At 36.9% G+C, this 25,567-nt stretch overlaps 1 protein-coding gene across 1 annotated transcript; it reads left to right on the forward strand.

The window, feature by feature from the left end:
• Window positions 1-7,754: 7,754 nt before the first annotated feature.
• LOC115450778 (inhibin beta chain) lies at window positions 7,755-17,937 on the forward strand. Its single transcript, XM_030178888.2, has 2 exons — window positions 7,755-7,829; window positions 16,425-17,937. The coding sequence occupies exon 2, from the start codon at window positions 17,053-17,055 to the stop codon at window positions 17,662-17,664; it is 612 nt and encodes a 203-aa protein (XP_030034748.2). The 5' UTR covers window positions 7,755-7,829; window positions 16,425-17,052; the 3' UTR covers window positions 17,665-17,937.
• Window positions 17,938-25,567: the final 7,630 nt, after the last annotated feature.

Raw genomic sequence — 25,567 nt, forward strand, 5'->3', positions numbered from 1 at the left:
TAGCAAAAGTTTTTCAGATTACATACTACGTATTCATGAATTTTACAGAGTAAGTATACATTTTGTTTTCCAGAATTAACTGTTAATGCTCCGCTCCTTTTGGTCACAGCGTGATGTTATATTGTCTATAGCCTTCCTCGATAAATGGAGCATTAAAATATTTTTTCAATTTGAATCAGTAGTTCCTGAGATCATTCTAACAAACTCTTTGGCTTTATATAATTGTATAGATATACACAGGCTATTGATTAATACATTTTACCCAGTATACTTTCATCATCCTCAGAGCTCTGATAGCCAGACTATTGAAAGAGGACAGAGGACAAGACAGGCTTTTGAAAGAGTCTTCCTTTCAGTAAGCATGACTGATATCACTTGTATTTGTAACTGCACATGCTATTTTATTTATTAGCGTGTATTGTGTATATTCTAACTTAATCATTAAAAAATGTCGAAGAAAAATTAAATAGATGCTTAGATCTAAGTATGTAGAATACAAAGTTTAATATTTTTAGTTACAAAATTCTAAAACGTTGCATTTTCCTTTGGAATGCTGGTCACACCAAACGCAGTCCACGCAGCGAGACGTCACAGACGCCGTCGCGCCTCCTTCTGATACAGTTTTATTTACACATGAATCTAGTTTATTGGCTCATTCGAATAACTGGATTTATATCTCACGATTATAGACTTCTTAATAATTACTCAATGGAACTTTTAGGAAGGTGTAAAGGTTATTTTAAGATATTCGAAAGGCAAAACTGTTACTATTATAATTTAATTAAGTATATTTAGTTTAAACCATCCTAAGAAATAAGGGGATTCCAAAATAATATTATTAATAAATTCATAATGTTACTTTACTAATATACATGCGACGGTTGCGGATTACGATGTTTTTTAGAAGAAAACTTACAAATAACTAGACGGACTTGCCATCAATTTTGTATACAGATAAACCCGTCTTGGATTAATGTTTAGATTATTTTATATGCTGTCAAAATTTCGTCCAGGCGGATCCGTGAAGTGCAGCTAGTGTAATAAAGGTAGATACTAGACGTGTATCAATGTTTCCTCGTTAATCTAACAAATTGCGTGGAAGCTCACGTCATTATCCAAACAATTAATAAACGGCTATTCTTATAGTTTCGGGCTGGGAATCGCGTGAATTCCAACATTATCCGGGTATACAGAAATAGTGCTTTTGTTCAAAGATTTATCTTTATGATTAAGATTTGACCTTTAACTTGACCTTACGGTTAAGGAAACTCATCCAGGAATGGCAATAGCACAGGATAGCATCGGGTAATACACCAGGTTAAATTATTCTACCAAGTTTTGAGCAGCTTGTGTTTTAGCAGTCGTGAATACACAGAATATTATTCCATGTTTATTATAATGTTCTTTAAGAGTATTTAGTAGTATTCGATTTCAAGTTGTTTGTTTATGGTAGGATATATTTTATATCCGCCCGGATAGCGACTACCGTACACAAGGTATTGAAACTCGCCATAGTGGCCCACGTAAGTATGTCGCGTTCCGGGATCAGCCTGTATATATCCGGTTCCAACAGGCCGGCATACCTGTGTCGACTGTCGAGGGGTAATCATCTCTCGTCAGTCGACATTCTATTGGACCCCACTCCACTTACCATCAGGTGCAGCAGGGTCGGGTTGCGAGCCCGTGTAGAAAAAAAAAATAAGATTTCAGGCTTTTGTTACCTTAGCCAATATACAGATCAATAAATTATTATTAATGATATAGTATGGATGCATTTAACACAACTTCCTACAAGTTAAGTGTCCTATAGAAGCTACTTGCCTTACTATGAAGCTGATAATTCTTGAAATTCTGAAGCACATATCGAAGGACGCGTTAGTATTTATACTGTAGTTGAGCTTGTTTTGAACTGTTTAGATACGGTATCAGCAGATATTGAGGTTAATTCAGTTGGCATACATTTCATACTTGACATTAATGTAGTTTTCGCATTGTGATCTCTATTTGTTACCTATCTGCCGAATATTTGTAGTATATTTGCCTATATAAGACTCTACCCGCGTGATAAATAAGCCTGGAATAGATATTTTTCCGGAATAAAAAGCCTATAGCACTCAGAAGTAATGTAGCTTCCTATTAGTGTAAAAAAATCAAAATTGATTTAGTAGTTCCCGAGATTAGCACGTTCAAAAACATGAACAAACTCTTCAGTTTTTTATACTAGGATAGATTAATTGTTTTGAAATATTTTGATGTTTTTAAAATGCCTAATAATTCCCCGCTTGTTCTACACACGACGCAAAATAGCAGCAACGCAGTGCCCGTATTTGGTATTCATAAAATTTATAAGACAGAAACATTTGCTTCAACTAAGGGTCGTATTGATATATCAATATCACCTTTAAGTAGGATCTCAAGTAAACAATTAATTGAACTTTTAAAAAAAGAAAGCCACAGAACATAATATATATCTATGAAGAAAGTTAAGATTGCAATTTAAGAGCCTGTTCTCAGCTGAGTCGGCGTTGTTTAACATACAATACTCAGGTTTCCAAGTCTATCATATGCTGCGACATAAGCTTTCAAAATCTATCATATACGATATATTATATAAGATATCTTTTCAGATATTCTAGATATCTGTGTTTTAAAAGCGACGATCTTAAGAAGCTGCCTTTAATTTCACAGCGTCTCAATTGTTATCGAACTATAGAACGAAATTAAGTGGCATGTATCATCTGCCTTAGTATGCCCAGCTGATCAACTATCGACTGCCAGGGTTTTGCATCAGCACGGTGCAGTTTATAAACAAGTTAAGGCGTAAGCAATAACGAAATTAGTTCACTCATTATCCGAAAGTTTCTCTCTTTCCAGAACGTGTTACAGCAAGTATTTTGGAATCATATTAAGCACATATTCGAAAACTTAGCTACTGGCGTATTTTTTCCTATAACTATGAGACAATACAAAATTTCCTGACCAGAGAATCGATCCGAAAACGTAACGACTACACGTTTATATTAGACCAATAAGGTAACTTAAGTATATTTTAATTCAAAAGTCAAAAAACAAAACCTCCACTCTAAAAGGATAATTGTAAAAGGTCAAGTCGAAGTGTTTGTTAATACGCTAAATCAACAGGACTACTCTCTGGATTAACATAGAAGCTATTTAATCCCGGAAAATTGTACAATGCAGCCTTATTCCAGGAAGGACAATTAGCCCGGCGGGGCTGCGAACATCCCGTACACGCCGAAGAAGGCCACCGCGGGTTTTGGTTGGTATGCTGGTGTAGGGCATACAGCAGTCTCGAAGGGTCCGTATAACCCGATTCCTGTCAGCTTCGCTTTTGTAATATATCTAAGCAAGCTACTTATTAAATTATATTTTTATAAATAAATAATTCACAAATTTATAGTACTTATAGTGAGTTAAAATCTTAATAAATATAGGTAATTATTATAAGTACCTAATTGTGTAGCCTAATTGGTGTTTTACAAAATTGTGTCGGCTTCCCTTCCAAAAAAATTCACCCTTCGCCACTGGTATACAGGGGGTTACGGACTCGGTCCAATGTTGGCCCAAATGATACTCCCGAGTGTCGACATTGGACCGTAAGACCGGTCAAACCAATATAACCGTTCCATTCACCCTTGAAGTGATGGTAGCGATAACACTTTTTTTGCCTGCGAAAAAAAGCCGCGAGCTCATGCTCATTCACATGTATAGGATCATATCCTATACAAAACTTTACTGTGAATTCAATTTATTCATTGTCAACCCATTTGTTTTAATTTTTGTTACCTTGATATTCAACGATTGACCCCCCGACCCCCTACAACGAGACGTAGAAATAACTTAAAGCAGTTTGACGTTAATTTATTGTGTGATATACATGAAATCACGAAAATGTATATAAAAATGGGTGTGGATAAAGTTATTTTGACATACACACATCATCATCATCAGCATCATCAGCCTTTATACTTGTCCATTGCTGGACATAGGCCTCGTCCAATACTTGCAATTCTACCCTGTCTTCGGCCTGGCGCATCCAGTTCTTGCCAGCGACCTTTCGCAGATCGTCACTCCACCTAGCTGGAAGGCGTCCTATAGTACGTTTGGCGAGTCGTGCTTTCCACTCACGCCTTTTATCCCCGAACGGGTGGACAGAGGCGCAACTGGTGCTCTCACTCTCTGCATTCTGCAGTGGCGAATGGTGATTTCTTTTAAAAGGTAACCCGATGCAAACAAAATTGCCCTATTAAGCATATTGCTGCCAATTTAACAGAAAACACAAACTAAGACAAACGTAAGTAAACCTAAGAGGGAAGCCGGTAAGAATCGGGTTGAATGGACGCTTCGCCACTGGTATTCTGTCCCATTATACGACAAGCGGCCTATCGCCATATCAGGCACAAATTTCAGTCTCCAGGCTGATACTGAGTAGGAAAACCCAATATCACTTTTCCCGATCTGGGGATCGAAACCGAGACCTGCAGTCGTGCCATAGGGCAACTATACCACTGAGGCATTAGATTATATATTTTAATTATATCGATCATATTTTTCTGATTTCTTCAAACACAGTATTGTGCGGGTTTTGATATCTAAAAAAATATATTTAAGCTCTTATCACATTGTTGCATTGCGAGCGAGCACAGCGAAGCGAAGAACGATCTTCACAGGGAACAAAAGTTATTTTGAAGTTAAAAATAGTCTTTACCGCTCCAATTTTAATTTATGTGAAGAAATCCATTCGATGTGCTTCGTTGTTGCTCAGAAAAAGTTTTTCCAGGATAAAATTGCTGATATATTTGCTCAGGATAAAAAGCAACCTACATGCTATTCCAGACTATAATTTATCTCTGTGACATATATCATCCAGATCCGTTCAGCCGTTCCAACGCGATTGAGTAACAAACATTCAAACTTTCGCATTTATAATATTAGTAAAGATTATTAAATTCGCGATTATAATATCATCAAGATAATTCCCCTAAGGCCTAAAGGAAACTAGGTTAATGCTGTGACAGTTTCTTTCCACAGGCTGGCATCCGAATATTTTGAAACCGTACTCCGGACCGTGTCAAAGTGCTACAGTTCTACGAATGCTACGCGCCTACGCGTCTACGAGCTTAGATTTTAAGTTAAGCCACTTGTACACGCGCCGCTACGCCGCGTCTTTATGTGGACTTTGTAGTGATAAATGTCTCTATTTTACAGTTTATGATAATATAAGAATATCGAAACAATATTTAATAAAAATAATAAGTACTAAATAAATGAAAATGAATACATAAATGAAAAAGTGATGTATGTGGCAGTTATTGAGTTTTTATTGTCGTTGAAATTTTAATGTATTGGAATCAACATAGTAATTGAAACTAAGATAAATTTTCCTAAATTACAAATTTTGCCTTTCTCAAATTACAGAAAACACAATACGGCATATCAAATATGTTCTTGTTGAGGTTGCGAAACTTTACTTTTTAAATTACCATTTATATCGAGTTTTTATTTGTAATGATTTATATACACATTTTTGGATGAGATCTTATTACAAACTTATAAAACAAAAACAAAACAACTGTCTCAAACCAAAAATAACTGCTTACTGATTCTACCATCATGAAATATAATCAAAAGCAAAGCACTGAAACCCCAACTGGGTGTTGCAAACTCGCCCTTATTCTAGTATTTACGTTACAATAAAGTGGCCTTTGAGTCTGAAACCTAAACTAACTATGGGAGACGTAGAGTGGCCGAGCACAAATACTTATACATTAGCCATTCTAGTAATTACATTATGAATATGTATATTCTTATAACTGAAGTCCCATCATAACATTCATTAGACCTTCACTGAAATTAAATTATTATTTTGATTAAAGTTTGTTAGAAATCATAATTTAAATTTAGAATTACATTGTAAACGCAAAATGGAGCACTTTAACAGTGTTTATTCAAAAGAGGATAGTTTAGTTTTTTATCTTTATATATATTCGCTTTTATGACAATTGTATTAACAAAATTCCAAGTAGATACGTAATGAAAATAATTCAGGTGTGGAACTACGGGCAGTGAGTTTAATTCCCGAACTCTGACAAAATCTAATATTATCTCCAATCATTTATATTGGATCTAGGTAACTTAGGAACAAATGTTTTGTTTGGTACTCGCGATACAATACTAAAGTAGTATATGAACGAATCAGGGCTGGCTGTGTAAATAACACGGCAAGTTTTGTCAAACCGGGCAATATAACTTAAGTTTGTTTTGGAGTCTAGACTAATCAAGCGTTAACATAAGTACCTAAATAGGCCCTCGTGTCGATAAATCTATTTTACGATAAAAATAATTGGAATTGGATGGTTGACATCATAGCAAGATTTAAGAGCTCCATACAGACGATACAAATGACCGTCTACCCAAGCCCGCGACACCCACGAGCGCACGAGATGTGAGAAGGAATGCGTGGGAGGTACAAAGTTTATTTATGTGGCATAAAATCAACTGAAAATATTCCACGATGTAGTTAATTCATATTTGGGATTTCTTATGTTTACGCGAATGTTAGACATTAAAATCTATTTTTCGAATTTTATAACGGTTTTAATATTTTAGTTTTCTCCCAACGTTTCGAAGACTTTGCAGCCTTCGTGGTCACGGAAGGGACATATTTGAGTATTATTCATAATAATTTTCTTATTGGCCTTGTGGCTGGTCCAGAGTTGGAATCCCAGTTCAGGTGACACTTTTAGTTATTTCAAATATATTTTGCCAGGAGCTGAATCCCCCTGAGAGGTTGACGTGAGGCCAGGCAGGACAAAATAAACTGTTGTACTAAAACATGCTTTAAAAGATATGTTACAGCAATCCCACAATGAAGTGCTATTAGGCGGGAGAAGAAGTAGTAAGATACTGGAGGGAAAACTAGTACTCAATGACAAAAAGTTACTAGTGTCAGGTATCACAGATAAAAACTTTAAATCATTAACTCTACTTTTTGGATTAAAGGTAAAGGACATGGCCAGTATCTACCTAGTTAGTTCGTAACATGTACAATGCTAATGATTAAATGAAAATAAAAACATAACTACTAATTCCAGATATTGAACTGCAGAGTAAAAAAATGCAATAGTCACTTAGTATTAGGCAATAAGTACTAAGTGTTAGCTTCCCATCATAGGGTTCATAACTCAAAAGTAACCGAGTTTGTTTCTTGATCCTTTTGCTAAGGAACGCGTAGAGGTATCAAGATTAAATTTCTATCAATAACTACCGTCCCCTTCAACTGTAAAATAATTAAACTTGAAACAAAAGATATGGTCGTTATTGTCGCATATGTTTGCATATTTTGCGATTTCATAAGGGAATCCAAACCTATAGAGTTGCATATAAGTCAATTTCCCGTTAATTTTGGCACAAAACATTGGTCTTATAGCACATATATAGGTAATTTATCCGGAACTATTGGCACACGAGTCCAACTCGCACTCATCCAATTTTTTAATATTATTAGCCGTAAATATAGGTCACATAGTTATTACAAAGCGGTATTATAAACCAGTAGATCTAATACTTCGAAGACTCCTTTAACCGATCTGTCTATCCTAAACATTAATCGTATGAAATGTCATGCTTAAAAAAACTTTTGGCAACAACCCCCATCCAATTCGCATGAATCAGAACCGCCCCCAGGGTATATCAACGGAGGGATTTCCCGACGAAGCTCAGTCGGGCACGGAACGCGGCGGGTGGAGCACGCCCGCCGCCATGGCAAACTTTTTCCGAGACACGTACGACCAAAACTTCCCAGTCTGAAGGTGAGGACATTTTGTTTGCTTTGGAGTTTTGCACAAACACAAATAAGATTAGAAAAATGTTGAGTGTTTTAAGTTTTGTTTGTGTTGTTTTGAATTTCTCATAAAACAAATTAAGTTTTGATTTTGCTTTTTTTTTTATATTTCACTCCAACCTAATATCGTGTTAAAAGTTACCTTCGATTTCAAATTAAAATATTTCCATGTTTTTCTAAGGTTTCGAGATTATTTTTAATTTTACTAATTTAAATTAAACTGGTTTAAATAGTCTTTATACAAATTCATATCCAACGATTAATACGAGCTATTCGTACTTTTTAATTCTGAAATGTTTTTAAACTCTTTCCTTTTCATTAAGTTTTTCGAGTTCGTTCGTTCCCAAACTGATGAGAATTAATGTTTGAAAATTCTTCTAAATAAAAACAGCTAATTAAAGTTATAGTTTCCCGTGAAACCTAGAGCACCGTCGGGAAAATGCATTGTAGTTTCTATAATTGGAAGCAAAACTTTCCTAAATAATTAGGAAAGTTGGTATCAAAAAATATGTATAACTTTTAAAGATTTATGTCTTCATTTATAAGACTTGTACAGCGTTTTATATTAACGAGTATAAAGTGCATATTAGTTCGTCTTAAATATTGCCACAGGTTCAAATGTGTTTGCAATTCTATAGAATGGTTTGTAAACAACAGCTAAGAAGTAAAAAAGTTTAATTATTTTAACTCGTCAGGAATGTCATAGTGAACTGCATCGACTCTCCAAGTACTCTGTAACTAATTACCATTTAGTTATCCAGATTTTTTAGTTTTTTAAGGACCTTTATCAAAGGACCCTTACTACGCTACGAACTGCAAAAAATCATACAATACTTATATAATTTTATTATACTCCTATAGGTCACTTTGTAAGCTTATTAATTTTAATGTGCGGCGTCGCGGTTTAGTTTGCACTGCGTGTGAAGCGCTCTGTCAGTTGTCACTGTTTACGCTTATTCGAAAAGAAATGTATACCAAGTTTATTTATTTACAGTAAGTAATTTTACAGTGAACCTAATGAAGGTACTTCTATCGCAATATTCATAATTTTGATACCCCACGCCTACACCTGACTGCATGAATTTAAACTAAATGACAAGTCAACAGCCTAGCTCAGTCCTCCAGTGCCCTTCTACGATAAGTCATAGAGGTTATATTTTATCGTTAAATCCGGCCTTGTCAGAGGTTCATGCCTTCAGGCGCGACCTTGAGCTAGTTTACATTTACATTTTGCCGTATATTTAAAAAATGACTAAAATCCTTATAAATATTTAAGCATTGCCACACGTTAATATCAGCACGATTTAACAAAATCGTACATAGGGTGGTGAAAATAAAGTGGTCAATTGAATTTTTAATAAATTTAGCATCTAATTCTTGAATTGGTGTTTAAAATTAAATGAAACAAGTTCTTATTTCCTAAACATAGGGTTTAATGTTTTCATTTCGGGAGCATATACTAACCTTATGGCAACATTATAATAATGATAACAAACAACCTCCTCCGACTACCCTCGTCCCGCGCACTTCATTCTCGATTAGCCTTTCATGTCATAATAAATTACAGCAATGCCGATTATATACACAGCTATTTTTAGATTTTTGCGTGTCGTTTAGGACAATATGTAGTGAATTCACGAAGATTCTTTGGCCAATCAGTTTTTACGCGCGGTCATGCATGGAATAATAATTATTATAATAAATATAATCATTTGTCGTCGATTGACACTTTATTGCACTCTATTCGCCTTACCATCTGGTGCTGTGGGATCACTGTGCCGTTTCTTTATAAAAAAACACATATGTCAACTGATGGTAAAAGTGCCCTATCAAGAAAATAATTCAGTTTTACATACATACATACATAACATCACGCATTTATCCCCGAAGGGGTATGCAGAGGCGCAACAAGGGCACCCACTTTTCGCCAAGTGTGTTCCGTCCCATGATGTGATAGGGGGCGAGCCTATCGCCATATCTGGCACAAATTCCAGACTCCGGGCTGATACTGAGCAGAAAAACCCAAATATCACTTTGCCCGACCCGGGATTCGAACCCAGGACCTCAGAGCTCTATTGTACCGGACATGCAATACAACTACGCCACCGAGGCGTTAGATTAATTAAGTTTTAGATAGTATTAATAAGAATTAATTAACTGTACCTTTTCAAGCTTTAGACTATCTTATCTTATCTTTATCTCCTGTGCTTAGCCATGCCATAGCAGTTAATTTTCTTATTAGATAGGTTAGATTCTAAAATACAGGTAGCAGTATAACTGCGCTACGTAAAATGAAAAGTTAATTTGAACTTGTAAAATGTTATATACTATTTTTTCCGTTAATATAAACTTCACCTTATTCTACTAGTTCGGAAAGCAGTTCTCACCAGAGAAGGACGGACAAGAAACACTAGTGTTGCTCTTTTTGTATACCGTGATATGTTTTTGGGCCATAAAGCATCTAGAATAGCAATTGTACTTTCTTCACTGAATAAAAATAACTCATTGATATGTAACATTTAATATACGCAACGTTGACTATATTTTCCTTATTTGATGTGAAAGTATTTTCCCAGAATAAAAGCCCCAAAAGGAAGTTTGCTGAGGAAAATCTAATTCCCTCTTCATCAAATATAGTATATCTATGCAAACAATATATCAAACGATTACTCCTCGTGTGTTAACACTAAACAACTTAAGCATGTTAATAAAAAACACATTTAAGTTGTAGAAATTCCTACTCCATACAATAGGCATGATTCATATCACAGAGAACAGATCTATGATTGGCGAAATGTAGCTGCACTATTCATCTAACCATTCGTAGATTACGGCATAAACTTGCGTTTTGTTTAGGTCAAGAGAAGTTCGCTTTGCTGTTCTGGTGTGCGTGACAGCGTTATATTACACGCGAGCTGGTAGTGTATGCTACGACCATGCAAAGCGTTAATATCAGTCGTAATAATTGTCTTGGCCACCGGCCTCTTTACGATTGTGGGGCCACCACTCTTTATTAATGCGGTTTATTATAAAACAAGATGGAAAACCTTTCACGATATTAAAATTCGTAAATCACTGTAGCGATCCCTAGCTTTATCTCCATAAAAATACATACATACATACATACATAGTATCACGCCTTTATCCCATAGGGGTAAGTAGAGGCTATAGATTGCCACTTTGCACGATCCTGGCATACTTCTCGCGCTTCCTCCACCTTCATTACTCTTTTCACATTCCCGCCGGTTCCGGGTACTTTTGACCTGGCCTTTACTGAGAATGTCAGATATCTATATCCATAAAAATCAGATTAAAAATTAAAATATTTCCCATGAAAGTAAATTACCAGAATAAAAAGTATCCTAAATATTAATGAAGCCTGCCTAGAACAATATTCTTAGTTGTAGTAAACTTAAAACCTAGACAATTAAGTACGTATTGCTTATTAGTCTTATAGACTGGATTGTAATTTGCTGCTCAGAATCTAGTTCTTATAACAAAGGAAAAACAAAATGATAATCCAGGACATGGTGTATCCTTGTGTTAAATTGCATCCAAATCCGATTAACAGACACTGCGTAGAGCATTGTAGTGATCATATGAGATGGTGGTCAATCATTCACATTTAAATTAGTAAGAATACGAAGTAAGTGACCCCCTTATTCAGAGACTTTATTTATGTAAGGACATAGTATCGCTGTGATAAAAAGTCTGTTTCTCAGTGCTGACGGCATGGCCGCGTTCGCAGTGCGTAGACATAGGGCCGTTGTGATTGGCTAATATTGAGATACAACTTTAATCTAGTTGGCTGTCAGATAAACAAATCTGACCAAACAGCAAGCTGTCAGATAAACGAAGCTGAGAAACAGACTTATCACAGCAATACTCCGTCTTTAGATAAATAATTTCTATGAATAAGGGAGTAAGACAAGAAAAGATAGTATAACATCAAAATGTGAGAAGAGTTGCTTATCTTATAATAAAGGGTTTTCAATCTGTTAAGCTTTGCAGTAGTTAAAAAAATGTCATTTCTATAGATGGTGTTTCAGAATAAGGTAGACAAACAATACTATTTACAAAGGGGATGTAGTTTCTTTATTTGTAAAAAAAAGTTTTAAATAAGGACCTACCTCCAGAAAAACAGCGCGCTAAGCGTATTTTTATTCGAAATCTATAATACATTATATCTATAGGAAAAACTTAATATAATATTTCTGCAATAAGTATGTTATCTTTAATTTTTATAAAGCAGATATTGCTTCCTTTATTTCTTAATGAAAATTAACATAAATAGATATATAACATATTAATTTTGCAACCAACACTACTAAATAGCTAATTCAATAACGTGAATATTTTAGTTGTTTTAAATTTTCAAAAAGGCAAACAATTAAAATTAAACTATTTCTCGGATTTTATTATCTTTAAATTTTATTTTAAAATATTAAAACCGCGATAAAATCCGAAAAATAGTTTAATTTAAATGTCTAACATTCGCGTAAACATAAGAAATCATTTGTCAAACAGTTGATTTCTAAACAAATTATTCGTCAATATTTGCATATTCCCACCCATAACCCACAAGTATGAAACGAATTGCTCAAGGCTTAACTGTAATTTTTAATTAATATAAAATATATTTAAATTTTAAAACACGTAAACACTTTGCATCTTTAGATTAGATAATAAACATAATATAGTTTTTAATACGACGATATTACATACATACATAATATCACGCATTTTATCCCCGAAGGGGTATGCAGAGGCGCAACTAGGGCACCCACTTTTCGCCAAGTATGTTCCGTCCCATGATGTGATAGGGGGCGAGCCTATCGCCATATCGGGCACAAATTCCAGACTCCGGGCTGATACTGAGCAGAAAAACCCAAATATCACTTTGCCCGACCCGGAATTCGAACCCAGGACCTCAGAGCGCTATTGTACAGGACGTGCAATACAACTACGCCACCGAGGCAGACGAAGATATTAAGACACACTTACTTAATTCATATCATATTTTGTTAACCAAATGCGTCTTTTTTGTGTAAGAGATTATATTAACCTTGTTACATTACCTATACAATATTTTGTCTAGACGTCTTTAGTTATAATTTGAATCAACGTATTATTAATAATTTATAAGACGTAGACAGAATCTAGATATAAATAAGCACTTCTAAGCAAACGGATCAAAATAAATGAATATATTTTGCCTTAATATGACTTGTAATAATGAATAAATGTTAAATATTAATTTGAATATGGTTAGAATCAGCTGTGCTTTAAAAATATTCCGAGAACATTTACTTAGTACAGTAAAAATCAGAACGTAAACAAAAAGTTTGTATTAACATTAGCAATACCACACGAAACAACTACCTCAATGTCAGTGTAAGTCAATCGACCACTCGAACAATTTCTCCATTTAGCTTCTCAGAACAAAACGGGGTCAGGTCACACGTTCACCATGGAATGCCTAACTTACGTTAAATCACTCACTGCTTGTTCATTTCCACCCCAACCACCATTTTTATTGTAATACTTTCTTTATTGTCGTTTTATGAGTTGAGTTTTTCGTGTTACAATGGTGTTTTTACAGGTAAACCGTGTACGGTTACTAAAAGGCACAAATTAGATTTCAAGGATATTCGTTCGCTTCAATTTTTGGAGAATTAACGCATTTATACTTAACCCTTTCTTGTGCTAAACGGGAAGGTTTTTGTGAGGTCGGTAGCTCATAACTTTTGATGCTATCGTAAAATAGGCTTTGTTGACTAATATTTTAATTTTAATATCGTTTAGACCGGTCATTCTGAGTACACTGGTATTTTTACTTGATATGTACTTAAGAATACACGCTACGGGACTGTTTATAGTCCTATATTTTTAACCTAGAAGTTTCCCGCGCTAAAGATAGCTTCAGTTTCGGATTTGGAGCCTACAGTTACCTATACTAACTGTCCTTTATGAAACAATTTTATAGCTACCCATTTCTCATATAAACGGTGTCTTGTAAAGCATAACACACGAATCAAATTCTAATTTGCAGTCAGTCTTCAGTACGTAAGAGTCTATTTAATTTCCAACTCCGATTTAAAAGACATTGTAGCAGTGTGACAATATAAAATAGTTGGGCTTCTATTGATATAACAAGCTTGGTTCAGTAGAGTTGTTATTGTTCATTACTAATTACAAAATTATCACAAAAAAGCGGCGGTGAATTTTAACTTGCGAACGGCACCTACTCCCGATATTCTCAAAAAATCCTATCTAACTTCAAACAAGTTAAGAAGTGAAATTAATTAACTATTTATAGATTACAATAAAGAGACAGATGACGAGAAATATTTAGTTATTAAAAAAGCAGTACCTCAAAACTGGAACCAAGTTAAGAGGCCTAATGCAGTCCTCAAGACGTTAATCGATAGATATGCATAGCAGGGGTTGCATAACGCTGCAAGGTGGTCCCTCGGTGCGACAACGACCGGTCGATCCGGCGCATTCAATAATTCACTATAACCATAGCGATGGCTAATTTTAAACAACCCCCACTTTACCTTGCTTTATGGCCTAGTTGTAAGATGCGTGGTGTTTATGCACGACCTGTGGTCAGGTGTTTTACTTTTGTGGTAGAATCGCCTATACTAAAAGTAATATGTGATGGAATTGGATTAGAAGGTGCCATCCACTCATCACTTAGATTATCGACATCTGTATGTACCTATATTTTTTTTAAATTGTTAATCAAGTAGTTTTTAAGGCCTTGTGATTCGAGACTTTTGCCACTACGTCTATATCTCCATTTTTTTATTTTACCCTATATAACAGATAATTTGTCAATCTAGGTTAAAAGTCGGATTTTGGCAAGTAACGCAACATCTAGTGACCCGATGGCAAGAGGCCACATTCGTCCATGAACCAAATAATATGTAGGTGCATTGCAGTCCTTTAAAAATATAAATGGCTAATGAAAATATAATAATAGTCAAGCGAAAATTTCTCAGATTGTTTTTGTTAAAAACCCTATTTCAAGGTCCTTCTGGTTATTCATTCGAGCTTGCCATTTCCTTTACAAAACTGAATACAAGGAAACCCTACCTTTTAATTATTTTAATAAATTATTTAGCTGAAATGCAAACACATTGGTTTGATCTTCTTCTATATGCAGCGCTGTTTTCCGATTTAAAACTCAGGACCTTCTTTAGCAAGCATTAATACGCGATATAAACGTAATAAAGTTATAACCATCATTGTATGCTCACAATAAATAGTTTGCCCACGTGCCACGCGACACGTGTCAATTATTGCGGGCTGTTGGGACTTTATTTTTATTCGACGCTTTATTTTCTCTTCCCACGACAATACTGCCTATATTTTGATATACACAATGTTCAGCGATGGACTGTGGTTGATAATGATGATGACGAATTGACAAAGATAAAAGTCTTGTACTGTTCAATACATGCAAAAAATCCAAGGCAGTTTACAGATATTATACAATAGAGATGTATAGGCTACGAGTTGTCTGCGCCTTACTACAGATTATGAATTTGTGAAGTTAAGCTGTCAATCTATACAGTCCATTTCTTGCCCTTATGTATTTCGACTGTTTCTATGGAGCTAAGCGTGGTGAGGGTGTTTTAAAAGGGCGCGAGTTCTATTCACTCACCAAGTTGAGGTATATGTTTCAATGCTGTTTATATTATCATAATTTCTGCTTGGTCTTATTTAAATATATAGGTATAAGGGTTCGATGCTCTTGACAGGTACTGTAAAATACTAGGATTTAACAGTGTGCTTGAGACCTTGCCAAACATGAAAAGTGTGAATCGAGCTCAATTCTGTCCAGCGCTTTACTGTTACTTTACTCGACAACACTTCATTCCACGAGCCAAAACATTGGCACCAAGTCAGCTAGCATGTAGCACGTTTATTTTTAAAGAATTGCTGAGTTTACTGTAAATGTACTGTGGCAAGATTTTAATTGAATTTCAAGTTAGTAAACTCACTATAATTTGCTTTTTTTATTACATTCACTAAACTAGGCCGTACCAATAACATTTTAACAACTATCAAATGTACAAAAATATAAAAGCAAATAGATTACAGTTGTGTATGCCTTTCTAGAAGTAAATAGACTTTTTAACAGTTTAATTTCATCGACGGAATTGTAGATATATTTCGTAAGACTAGTTCTTAAATAGATTATTTAAAGTAAACTTTAAATATACTTATCTAATTAATGTAGAATAATATGTTACGTCTTTTTGCATTATTTGTTGGATTTTATCATGTTTTGTTGACATACTTTTCCTAAAGGTTAATAATTATTTGATTGGTATCGACTCCACTTTTTTTTGTTAATTTATAAGGTATATTCAGTAGTACAATAAACTCACGGGTCTATAACATAATATTATGTTGAAAGTGCAATAAATGCATTGAATGATCCTCTAATGCAACCTTTGATCAATGACTGCGTTCATCCATCGGGATGATTCTGTTGTGTACATTACTGCAGCGGATTCCTGAAATTGATTGTATAATGTTTTGTTCCCAGGATGAAGACTGAAGATAAGGTGAACCGAAGTCTACTGCAGAGCTCGCCTGCTCAGCATCCGGAGACCAGTTGTTGTAGAACATTTATTTTATTTTCCATTCTAGAACGTAGAACTTAGGGGTGTCAGTTGCTATGAAGTTTTATGATGTTCTTTACTGGTTAAATATTAATACACCGTATAGGAAGTTTGAAAGTACTGCGGTTGTGCAAGCGGCCAGTGCGAGTAGGACTCGGCGCGTACTGTCGATGCCGCGCCGCCGGCCGTACGCGACGAACCGACGAGTGCAGCCTGCAGCCACGGGCGACCACCGCGTGCACGCTGCCTGCTACCTCGCGGTCTCTCCCTTCACAGCTTCTGCACACGTAATGGGTCATTTCGCTTACTTAGGGAACCTAGGAATTAATTTTCGTGAACCAGGTTGAAAAGGTCGGAGACGCTGATGCATGCGTTTACCGTATGAATGTCATCAGCTAATCTCCGACATTTGTCGACCTTGTCCTAAGGAGAAGTGCCCGTTTTGTTGCGACAGGTGAGACCCTAAATGGGCAACGACTGATCGAGTTCCGACTGGGACAAGAGGCGGAAGCGGAGCGTGGCGAGGAACTGTCCGTCGCGTCCGCCGAGCTGATGGTGCGCGCGGAGACCGCGCCGCACGCGCGCCACCTGCGGTACACGCTGTGGGCGTTCACGGTCGGCGACAACGGCACGCTCGGCGCGCTGGCGGGCGCGGCGCGGCGCGACCCGGCGCGCGGCTGGCAGCGCATCGACGTGACGGCGGCAGCGAGGCGCTGGGCGGCGGCGGGCGCTCGCGCGCCACTCCGGCTGCTGCTCGACTGCAGTGGTTGCGGCGGCCGCGTGCGGCTGCGGCTGGGCGGCGGGCAGGCGGCGCGCCCGCTGCTGCGCCTGCGCCTCATGCCGCCGCCCGCGCGCCGCCGCCGCGCGCTCGACTGCGACGCCGCCGAACACGGCCGCTGCTGCCGGCAGACCTACTACGTGAGCTTCAGCGCGCTCGGCTGGGACGACTGGATCGTCGCGCCGGAGGGCTACTACGCGAACTACTGCCGCGGCGCGTGCCTCAACTACCACTCGCAGGTGGTGGAGGCGGCGCGGCTGGAGCGAGCCGCGTGCTGCGCGCCCGTGCGCTTCTCCGCGCTGTCGCTCATCTACTTCGGCGCCGACTCGAACATCATCAAACGCGACCTGCCCGAGATGGTGGTCGAGGAGTGCGACTGCCCGTAGCGGTCCTGTACATAGCCCGCCGCTCGCCCGCGCCGCTCCGCCGCTCTCCGCCGCCCGCCGCCGCGGCGCGCTTCTGCCGCTCTTCAATCCGATTTAATCCGAATCGATTATAAATAATATTCTCGACTTGTGTAATGTTTTGTTCCTCGCGTTCGAAAGACTATATCCTAAATCGAATAAATAAATAAATCCCTGTGTGCGCGGGGCCCGGCGCGCGATCGCACCGCCCGCCGCGCGTAGTAGTTGTGGTAGTGGTCGCGTGCGCCACGTGGTGCCGCGTGGTGGCGCGCGCATGTTACTGTCGCCGCTGGGCGCGAGTGCGCGCGGGCACGCGGCGCGGCGCGGCGTGCAGCGCGCGGTGCGGGGGCGCGCGACCCTCCGCACACGGCCTAAATAATTTAATACTATGCCGTTTTCTTTCACCCCGTTTGGTGATCGCTTGTAATTATTGTAAACTGTATTATAATAATTATTATAATTATAATTATAATAAATCAACTTTTTCATAATTACTACGACTTCTTTTATTTCCTTTGACCCTTAGAAACAACCTTTGGTGATTTGCAACTATTTCAAATTTGTAATACACGTAAGTCGTAATGGACCCTTAAAATTGTCCGAGTTATCTATATATGTTGTGAGCTTATTAAAATATCTGAAACCTATAAAACGACGCGAGACAGTGGTGTTTATGAATACTTTATGTATTTAAATCTCGTGTAATAGACTATTTATATTGCCCTCACAAAATTGACTACTTATTCTACAGAGTCCTTTTTGTAACTCGTTCGATCAGACATTCTCTGTATCTGTGGGCAGCATGAGCGCTTTATAACTCACACACTCTCTGTCGGTATTCACTTCATAGCTGCACGGGGAAGGCTCAGTGCATTTCCTGACTATAGGAACCACATACATAAATGCCAAATAACAGAATGGACTTTCCATTTCATAGTAGTAGAGAGGCAATCAGTATTTTTATATACAACTAGGTGTTGCTCTCGGCTGTACCCGCGATGAAAGCCTCTCCCGCCATAACAGACCGAAAAACACTACCGATCCATATAGCAATCTGTCCCACGCCAGCAACCTTTACTAATAATAATATCAAATAATAAAATTAAATTATTTCTAACGAGAACAAAATACCGGGATAAAAACTATCTATCTAGGACATTGTCTACTTGTGTGCCAAATTGCATCTAAATCCGTTTAGCTGTTTTACTTTACTTCTCACAAATAATCAAAACTTTCTCATTTGTGATATTACTAGGCGTAGCTCGTGGCTTTGCCGGCATGAAAAGCATTTTTTACTACAAAAGTCCCTAAAACACTACAGCGATTCATAACGCGAACTCTACACCAGCGCCATCTATTTAAAGAATCAAATTTAAAAAACATTGTTGAAGTATTCAAGTTTAATTTCCATCGAGTTTGCTCAGGTAGTGATGATTTAAAATAAAATGACACGGGTGCTCTCTACGAGATCTGTATTGCAACTAACTTAACACAAGAAAATATAACGCTTACACAATATTCACGCTTGTGACTCGAACTAACATTATTTTCCAAGGAATCAATTTACCGGAATAAAAATAGCCTGTGTTAATCCAGGACATGATCTACCTATATACCAAATTCACTTAGATTTCAACAACCTTTCACACACACACACCATCACGCATTTATCCCCGAAGGGATATGCAGAGGTGCAACCAGGGCACCCACTTTTCGCCGAGTGTGTTCCGTCCCAGGATATGATTGGGGACGAGCCTATCGCCATATAGGGTATAAATTCCAGACTCCGGGATGATATTGAGCAGAAAAACCCAAATATCACTTTGCCCGACCCGGGATTCGAACCCAGGACCTCAGAGCGCTACCGTACCGCGCATGCAGTACAACTACGCCAACGAGGCAGTCAAACAAACTTTCAGATTTGTAATATTAATAAAATATAAAGAATAATAAAATAATAGAATGTAAAATATAAAGTAGTAAGATATTAAGTAAATGAGTATGGCAAATTACCAGTATTTTAGGCTTTCTTAGGTTTCTGGGAATAAGTCAACGAAATCAAAGAAAATGTCAGGTCATTTATGAAAAAGTGCTTACTTTGTAATTTAAATACCGTCTGCTTTAATTCAAATTAAAAGAAATATTTATTGTGAAAAACGATAACTCATCGGTAATAAAAGTTTTTATTAATTAAAAAAAAACAGCAACATTTCACACGCACTTATTCATTCATACTTCTATGTTGATTATGACTGGGCTGTCATAACATTATACTCTGATATCTACATCTATAACAATTTATAACATTCGCGATAAGTGGTAGAAGCGAAATTTATTTTATTTACAATAATCATGTTTTATATATCAATCTACATAAGAAAAGGAATGGTTAAGTATCCTTGTGGCCCTGCTGAGGTTTAACAAACATTAGTATATGCATAATACAAAATATATATCTTAAAGATTGATAATTATCAATAATGTATTATAATAAGTTCCACCACACCGCTGCGCCGCTGACGAATTTTGGAAACGATGGCAATCTTTACGTGACGAGTGGTTGAAGTTACGGGAACTCGTTTCAGATTAGTTTCCAACTACGGAAGTTATTGGATAACAGTAAATATATTCATAAGCAGACAGTCTATGTATTGGTTTCAAATTCTTCTTTTTGGGCAGTCCGTTTCTGAACTAGGTTCTTAGTATACGAATTCAAAATAATTAAATAATAGAAGTACACTGTAATGATCTGTCGTCATGCATGCTTTAAGGAATGATATTGAATTATTTATTGCCACGTTTCTAGAAAAATAAATTGATTTTAATTATGATATAGAGGAAATTAACCGTAGCACAAATATTGGTGATTGGTGAACGATATAGAAAATAACTTTACTAATGGTAAGTCTCTCATATATGGGAGTCCGCATGGGTAGGTACCAACGCAATGTCTATTTCTGCTGCCAGGAGCAGTGTATAGTCACTGTTGTGTTCCGGTTTGAAGGACATTGTAGCCAATGTAGCTACTAGACATAATGAGACTTAACATCTCACGTCTCAGGATGGGGAGCGCAGTGGAATACCAAACAATATTTTGTAATTCAAGGTGTTGGATGATGTTTCTACTGTTTATGAGCGGTCATATCGCTTATAATCAGGCGAACGGCAAGCTCGTCTCGTCATTCAAAGCAATAAAAAAAATGCTGATTTAATTTCACTTAATAGGTCGTACAAGATTTTACTAACTTGTATACAAGATGTACTATATAGAAAGGTGTGACACGGATTGCGCACTCAACAATTACCACCCATATAATACTACTAAATATCTTAAAAAAAGAAACATTGTCAGAAATAAAAAATGATGATCTAAATATTAATTGGTGAAAACCCCATACTCAATCTTGCAGAAGTCTAACTCGAACAATATCAATGCTATATTGTTTAGGGATGAAGAAGTTGTGTCGGACGGCGCCGGTCGGTCGCGATGCGTCGTCCAGTCGTCCCGCGCTCGAGTCCCGAGTCTGCCACTTGAGTGCGAGTGCGTGGATCGATGTACCGCTAGACAATGCGGCGCCGCCAGCGCCGGGCCTCTGCGAGGTGGTAGCTATCTGCCAACGATGAATAATAGTTTTTCCATTCTATTTAGAATAGAAATTCATTTTCAATAAAAAAAAATACATTTAAAAAAATTATCTCTTGTCAGCATTTTCTTCAAGTTGTTTGCTATGTTTACGATTTTTACATACGACTTAACATTATGTAAGATTGTGCTGAATAATATCCGATATTTAAAATTTCATTAAAAAATTACAGCAAAAAAATCCTCAGGAGATAATTTTATAGAATAAATGTGTTTAAACTGTAAAGAAAATTATAAATTAGTTTTATATCATAAAAAATATTACACTTTCGTAATTATTTTTATCTATGCGCGGATAGAGTCGTTGATACATCCACTAACATTAAATATAAATAGATTTTACACTTCCTTATCAATAAAGGAAGTATTCGTATAAGCGTTATCGTTTCCTAAACTGTGTAAATAAAACACTTGAGTCTTAATAAATTCTACAGCCCAAATAATTTTCGGCTACTCAGTCCACGACCAAACAAATAGAATACAATCGCTCCAGTAACATGAGATGCGTTAATAAAAAGAGATAAGCTAGATTGTACTCTCCTTTTAATAGAATTCATCTTCTAGTATTATATGAAAAATATTTTAAGGATCTCTACATAAACTACTTATATACTATAGTATGGATAAACGTCAGGACCATTAGAGCAGTTTCGTTTCCAATATAAACTTGATTAAAATTAACTAATTTATTATCAATGGTTATACTATCTCAAAAAATGCATTTGTTTTGCTACTGGAAAACATGTTATAAAGGTAGACTATGTAAGAATAAAAAAATTATAGCACCTTAACTGTTTATCTTCAAGTTTTTATACTTAATTTGTAACGTAAATCTGTTGTCCGTAAAAAAAAACGATCTCGCTTTTTGAGTAACATTTCCTAAGTTATTTTATAAAATACTTTCTAGTCTGACTACTAAAAACCAAGTTATTTTTTGAAAACCGCAAATGAGGCAGCTAGTTACCTCACTGCACTGATCTCGGCGCGGCGGCCGCCAGTCTGTCTGGCCACAGTAAACACTGAAAACTTTCTCAGATAGCGCCTAATGCATCTACGCAGACGGACCGGCGCGAGCAACAACACCCCCTCCCCACACTCTACATAAATATGGGGGATTTGTATACATATTCTCCTAAACATAAGTATATTGAACTGTTTTTTCTTTAGACAGTGGCAAATAAAGCTTTAGTGTACTCAGTTTTACTTAAAGTAGACTACACTGTACTTATATTAGTACACTGTAGAAGTCTGTCAAATACTTCTAGCCTCCACAGACCGAGTTTAACTGCCTTAAAGAATAACCGCTTGAACTGACTTAGTGTTGGAAGTGCCGTTGCATTTCCAATAACAGTAAGAAATATTAAGGGGCTATTCATGATTATAAGCGATTCCGATAAAATAACATCAGGTGACACGTTTGCTCGCTTTTTCTAGTGGATGTATCTGCCCGGATAGCGAACACCGTACACAAGTTGTAAAACCCGCTGTAGTGGTCCACGTAAGTGTATCGCTGTATGTATTCAGTATCATACAGGACGGCATAATTGTCATATCTCGACAGTGCGTCTCGAGTCTCGAGTCGAGAGAGTATCTTGATCCTATTCCTCTTCCTGTCATACAAACACAACAATCATGGCGCTAGCTATCAAGTTTAAATTTCGTCTCGTTATTTGTATAAAAAAATATCGAAAAACATTACTTGAGTTCAAACATTTCAGAAATATGAGTTATTTAGACCACCTTGACTCCGCGTCGCGTGAGCAAATGTACTAGATTAGTAAATACTTTAGTACGTAATTTTAACTTAGCAAACACTAAACATTAAACACTGAATCTTGTCTCGGTTATTCTTCACTAATTTGCTAACACGGCGTTGTTTGTATCCATTGATATGATGGTATTTATACGAAATCACCTTAGTTTTTATATCATAATATACTTATAGATATTCGATTATACAGGGATGTTGTATATCAGTCTATTGATTTTCACGACTAAATGTCGAAGGTTTAGATAAAAATTATAGATGTTATACCAAATGCCAATAAGTAAACATGCACGGTTTCCTATCAGTGATCAATCTCAGTGTCAATTGATAAGTTTTGTATTAGTCAGACTGATAATTCTGTAGTTAATAAAATATCTTTATGATTAATCATTTTAAATTAAGAAGCTATATTATCTTATCTTTTTTGGAGTTTCGAGGAGAAAGTACGTTAGTACTACGGCCCAGCCTTCGTGGTGGGTGTCTGGGGATTATGTTGGGTTCACCGGCGTTACGACCTGACGTTGATTCGCTCGGAGAGATGAAAAACATCAGGCAAACGTCGGGTCGAGCCCTCACACTATATATACTGAAGCTCCGCGGTGGCCATCTTCTGCGTATGAGGGACGGCTGCAGATTCCTCTGATGCAAGTATTCAAGTTATCGTTCAAAATCGCTCCTTTACGGTGCCGCCAAGTGGGATCTGTTTGTTATTGTTGGCAAAATTCAGAAGGCTCCACGCATCGAAGGATGCCCTCGTCCGCAATGGCAGCGTGGGGCATACCTTCAGCGCTGCTGTTCATCACGGATGTCACAATAATGTGCCAAAAGGTAACAGAAGAGTACAGTAACGACGGACAAATCCCTGCCGTCTGCCCCTGACCTCCAGTGGCCAAAATTAGCCACAAGAGACACCCTGACAGAATTCTTCAAATGCCCCTAATACACAGATGTCAATATTTTTAAGTCGATATTTTTCAATAGATGAATCTGCAAGAACTGATTATATTATTTATAAATCGAGAAATAATAGCGGCATAGCTAAAATTATTGGAAACAGAGACAACACAACTAATTAAGATTCAGTTTAATTTAATACAGACAGACAAGAAACTTTTTATTAACATAGTCATAAATGATACAAATGTCTAGATGATCTAGATTTCGCTATAACAAATAAGTATTTATAGCTATTTCGGTGTATCTAATTTGTAATTATTAGTTCAGCCTACTCGAGTTATACTTACAGGTCGTTGGATCATGAATTTTTGATTGTATTTCCAATTATATTTTCGTTTACATAAATATTTTTAGTAGTATTATAATCTATGAATATCGTTATAGATAGAAATCGGATAGCTAATGCGAATATAAGTAGCATAAATTACTATGAAGGTAAAGGTAGAATATTATATAATATTATTGATTTGGAAAACGCGATCAACTTTATGGGTATTAGACTGAGATTAATAAACATTTAAAAATATTTTAACTGTCCGGAGTATATGCGTAAACCAACAATGAAGTAAAAGTTCAGTCGTTTAAAAATTCCCACAACCAAAAAGCATTTGTCTCGGCGTGGGCATCAACACCTTGACTTCTTGCTTCACCAGAGGCGGTCAAATGGTTTAGTACTCCTCAATATTATTATCTAGTGTTTTAAAAAATTCAATCTATTATAGCTGGCGAAATGTGTCACACCTCTGCTTATTCTTAAACAGGGAAAAGGCGTAATAATATGTATGTATACATATATGTCATAATCACTAGTAATATGCTCGTACGTATAGGAACCCATTACATTGCGGTTAAATTCAGGCATAGAGAATTCGCGGCATCCTTGCGGCATGTACTAACACGTTTGGATTCCGGTCTGTCCAAATTATGTACCTATAATTAGAGACTAGACATCAATCACATAGATTAGAAATTATATTGTTTTTATATTTTTTTACTACCTATTTACATACATACATACATAACATCACGCATTTTATCCCCGAAGGGGTATGCAGAGGCGCAACTAGGGCACCCACTTTTCGCCAAGTATGTTCCGTTCCATGATGTGATAGGGGGCGAGCCTATCGCCATATCAGGCACAAATTCCAGACTCCGGGCTGATACTAAGCAGAAAAACCCAAATATCAGTTTGCCCGACCCGGGATTCGAACCCAGGACCTCAGAACGCTATTGTACCGGACATGCAATACAACTACGCCACCGAGGCAGTCTACTACCTATTTGTGGAAAGATATTCTCTTTTTTGGATCTAACAATTACTAAGAATAAAATAATAATTACTTATCTAATTTATGTTATAAATAAAAGCTCATTAACATAAAACTAAATATTATCGATAACAATTTCAATTAGAATCTGGAGATGTATGATGGATTGATCCTTCGAGCCGCACTTAATACCTTAAAAAAATCAAATTCACATTCCGATACTATACATGGTCTCAGAATAAAAAAAAA

This window comes from Manduca sexta, chromosome 11 (assembly GCF_014839805.1).
Source record: "Manduca sexta isolate Smith_Timp_Sample1 chromosome 11, JHU_Msex_v1.0, whole genome shotgun sequence".
Taxonomy (NCBI): Eukaryota; Metazoa; Arthropoda; class Insecta; order Lepidoptera; family Sphingidae; genus Manduca; species Manduca sexta.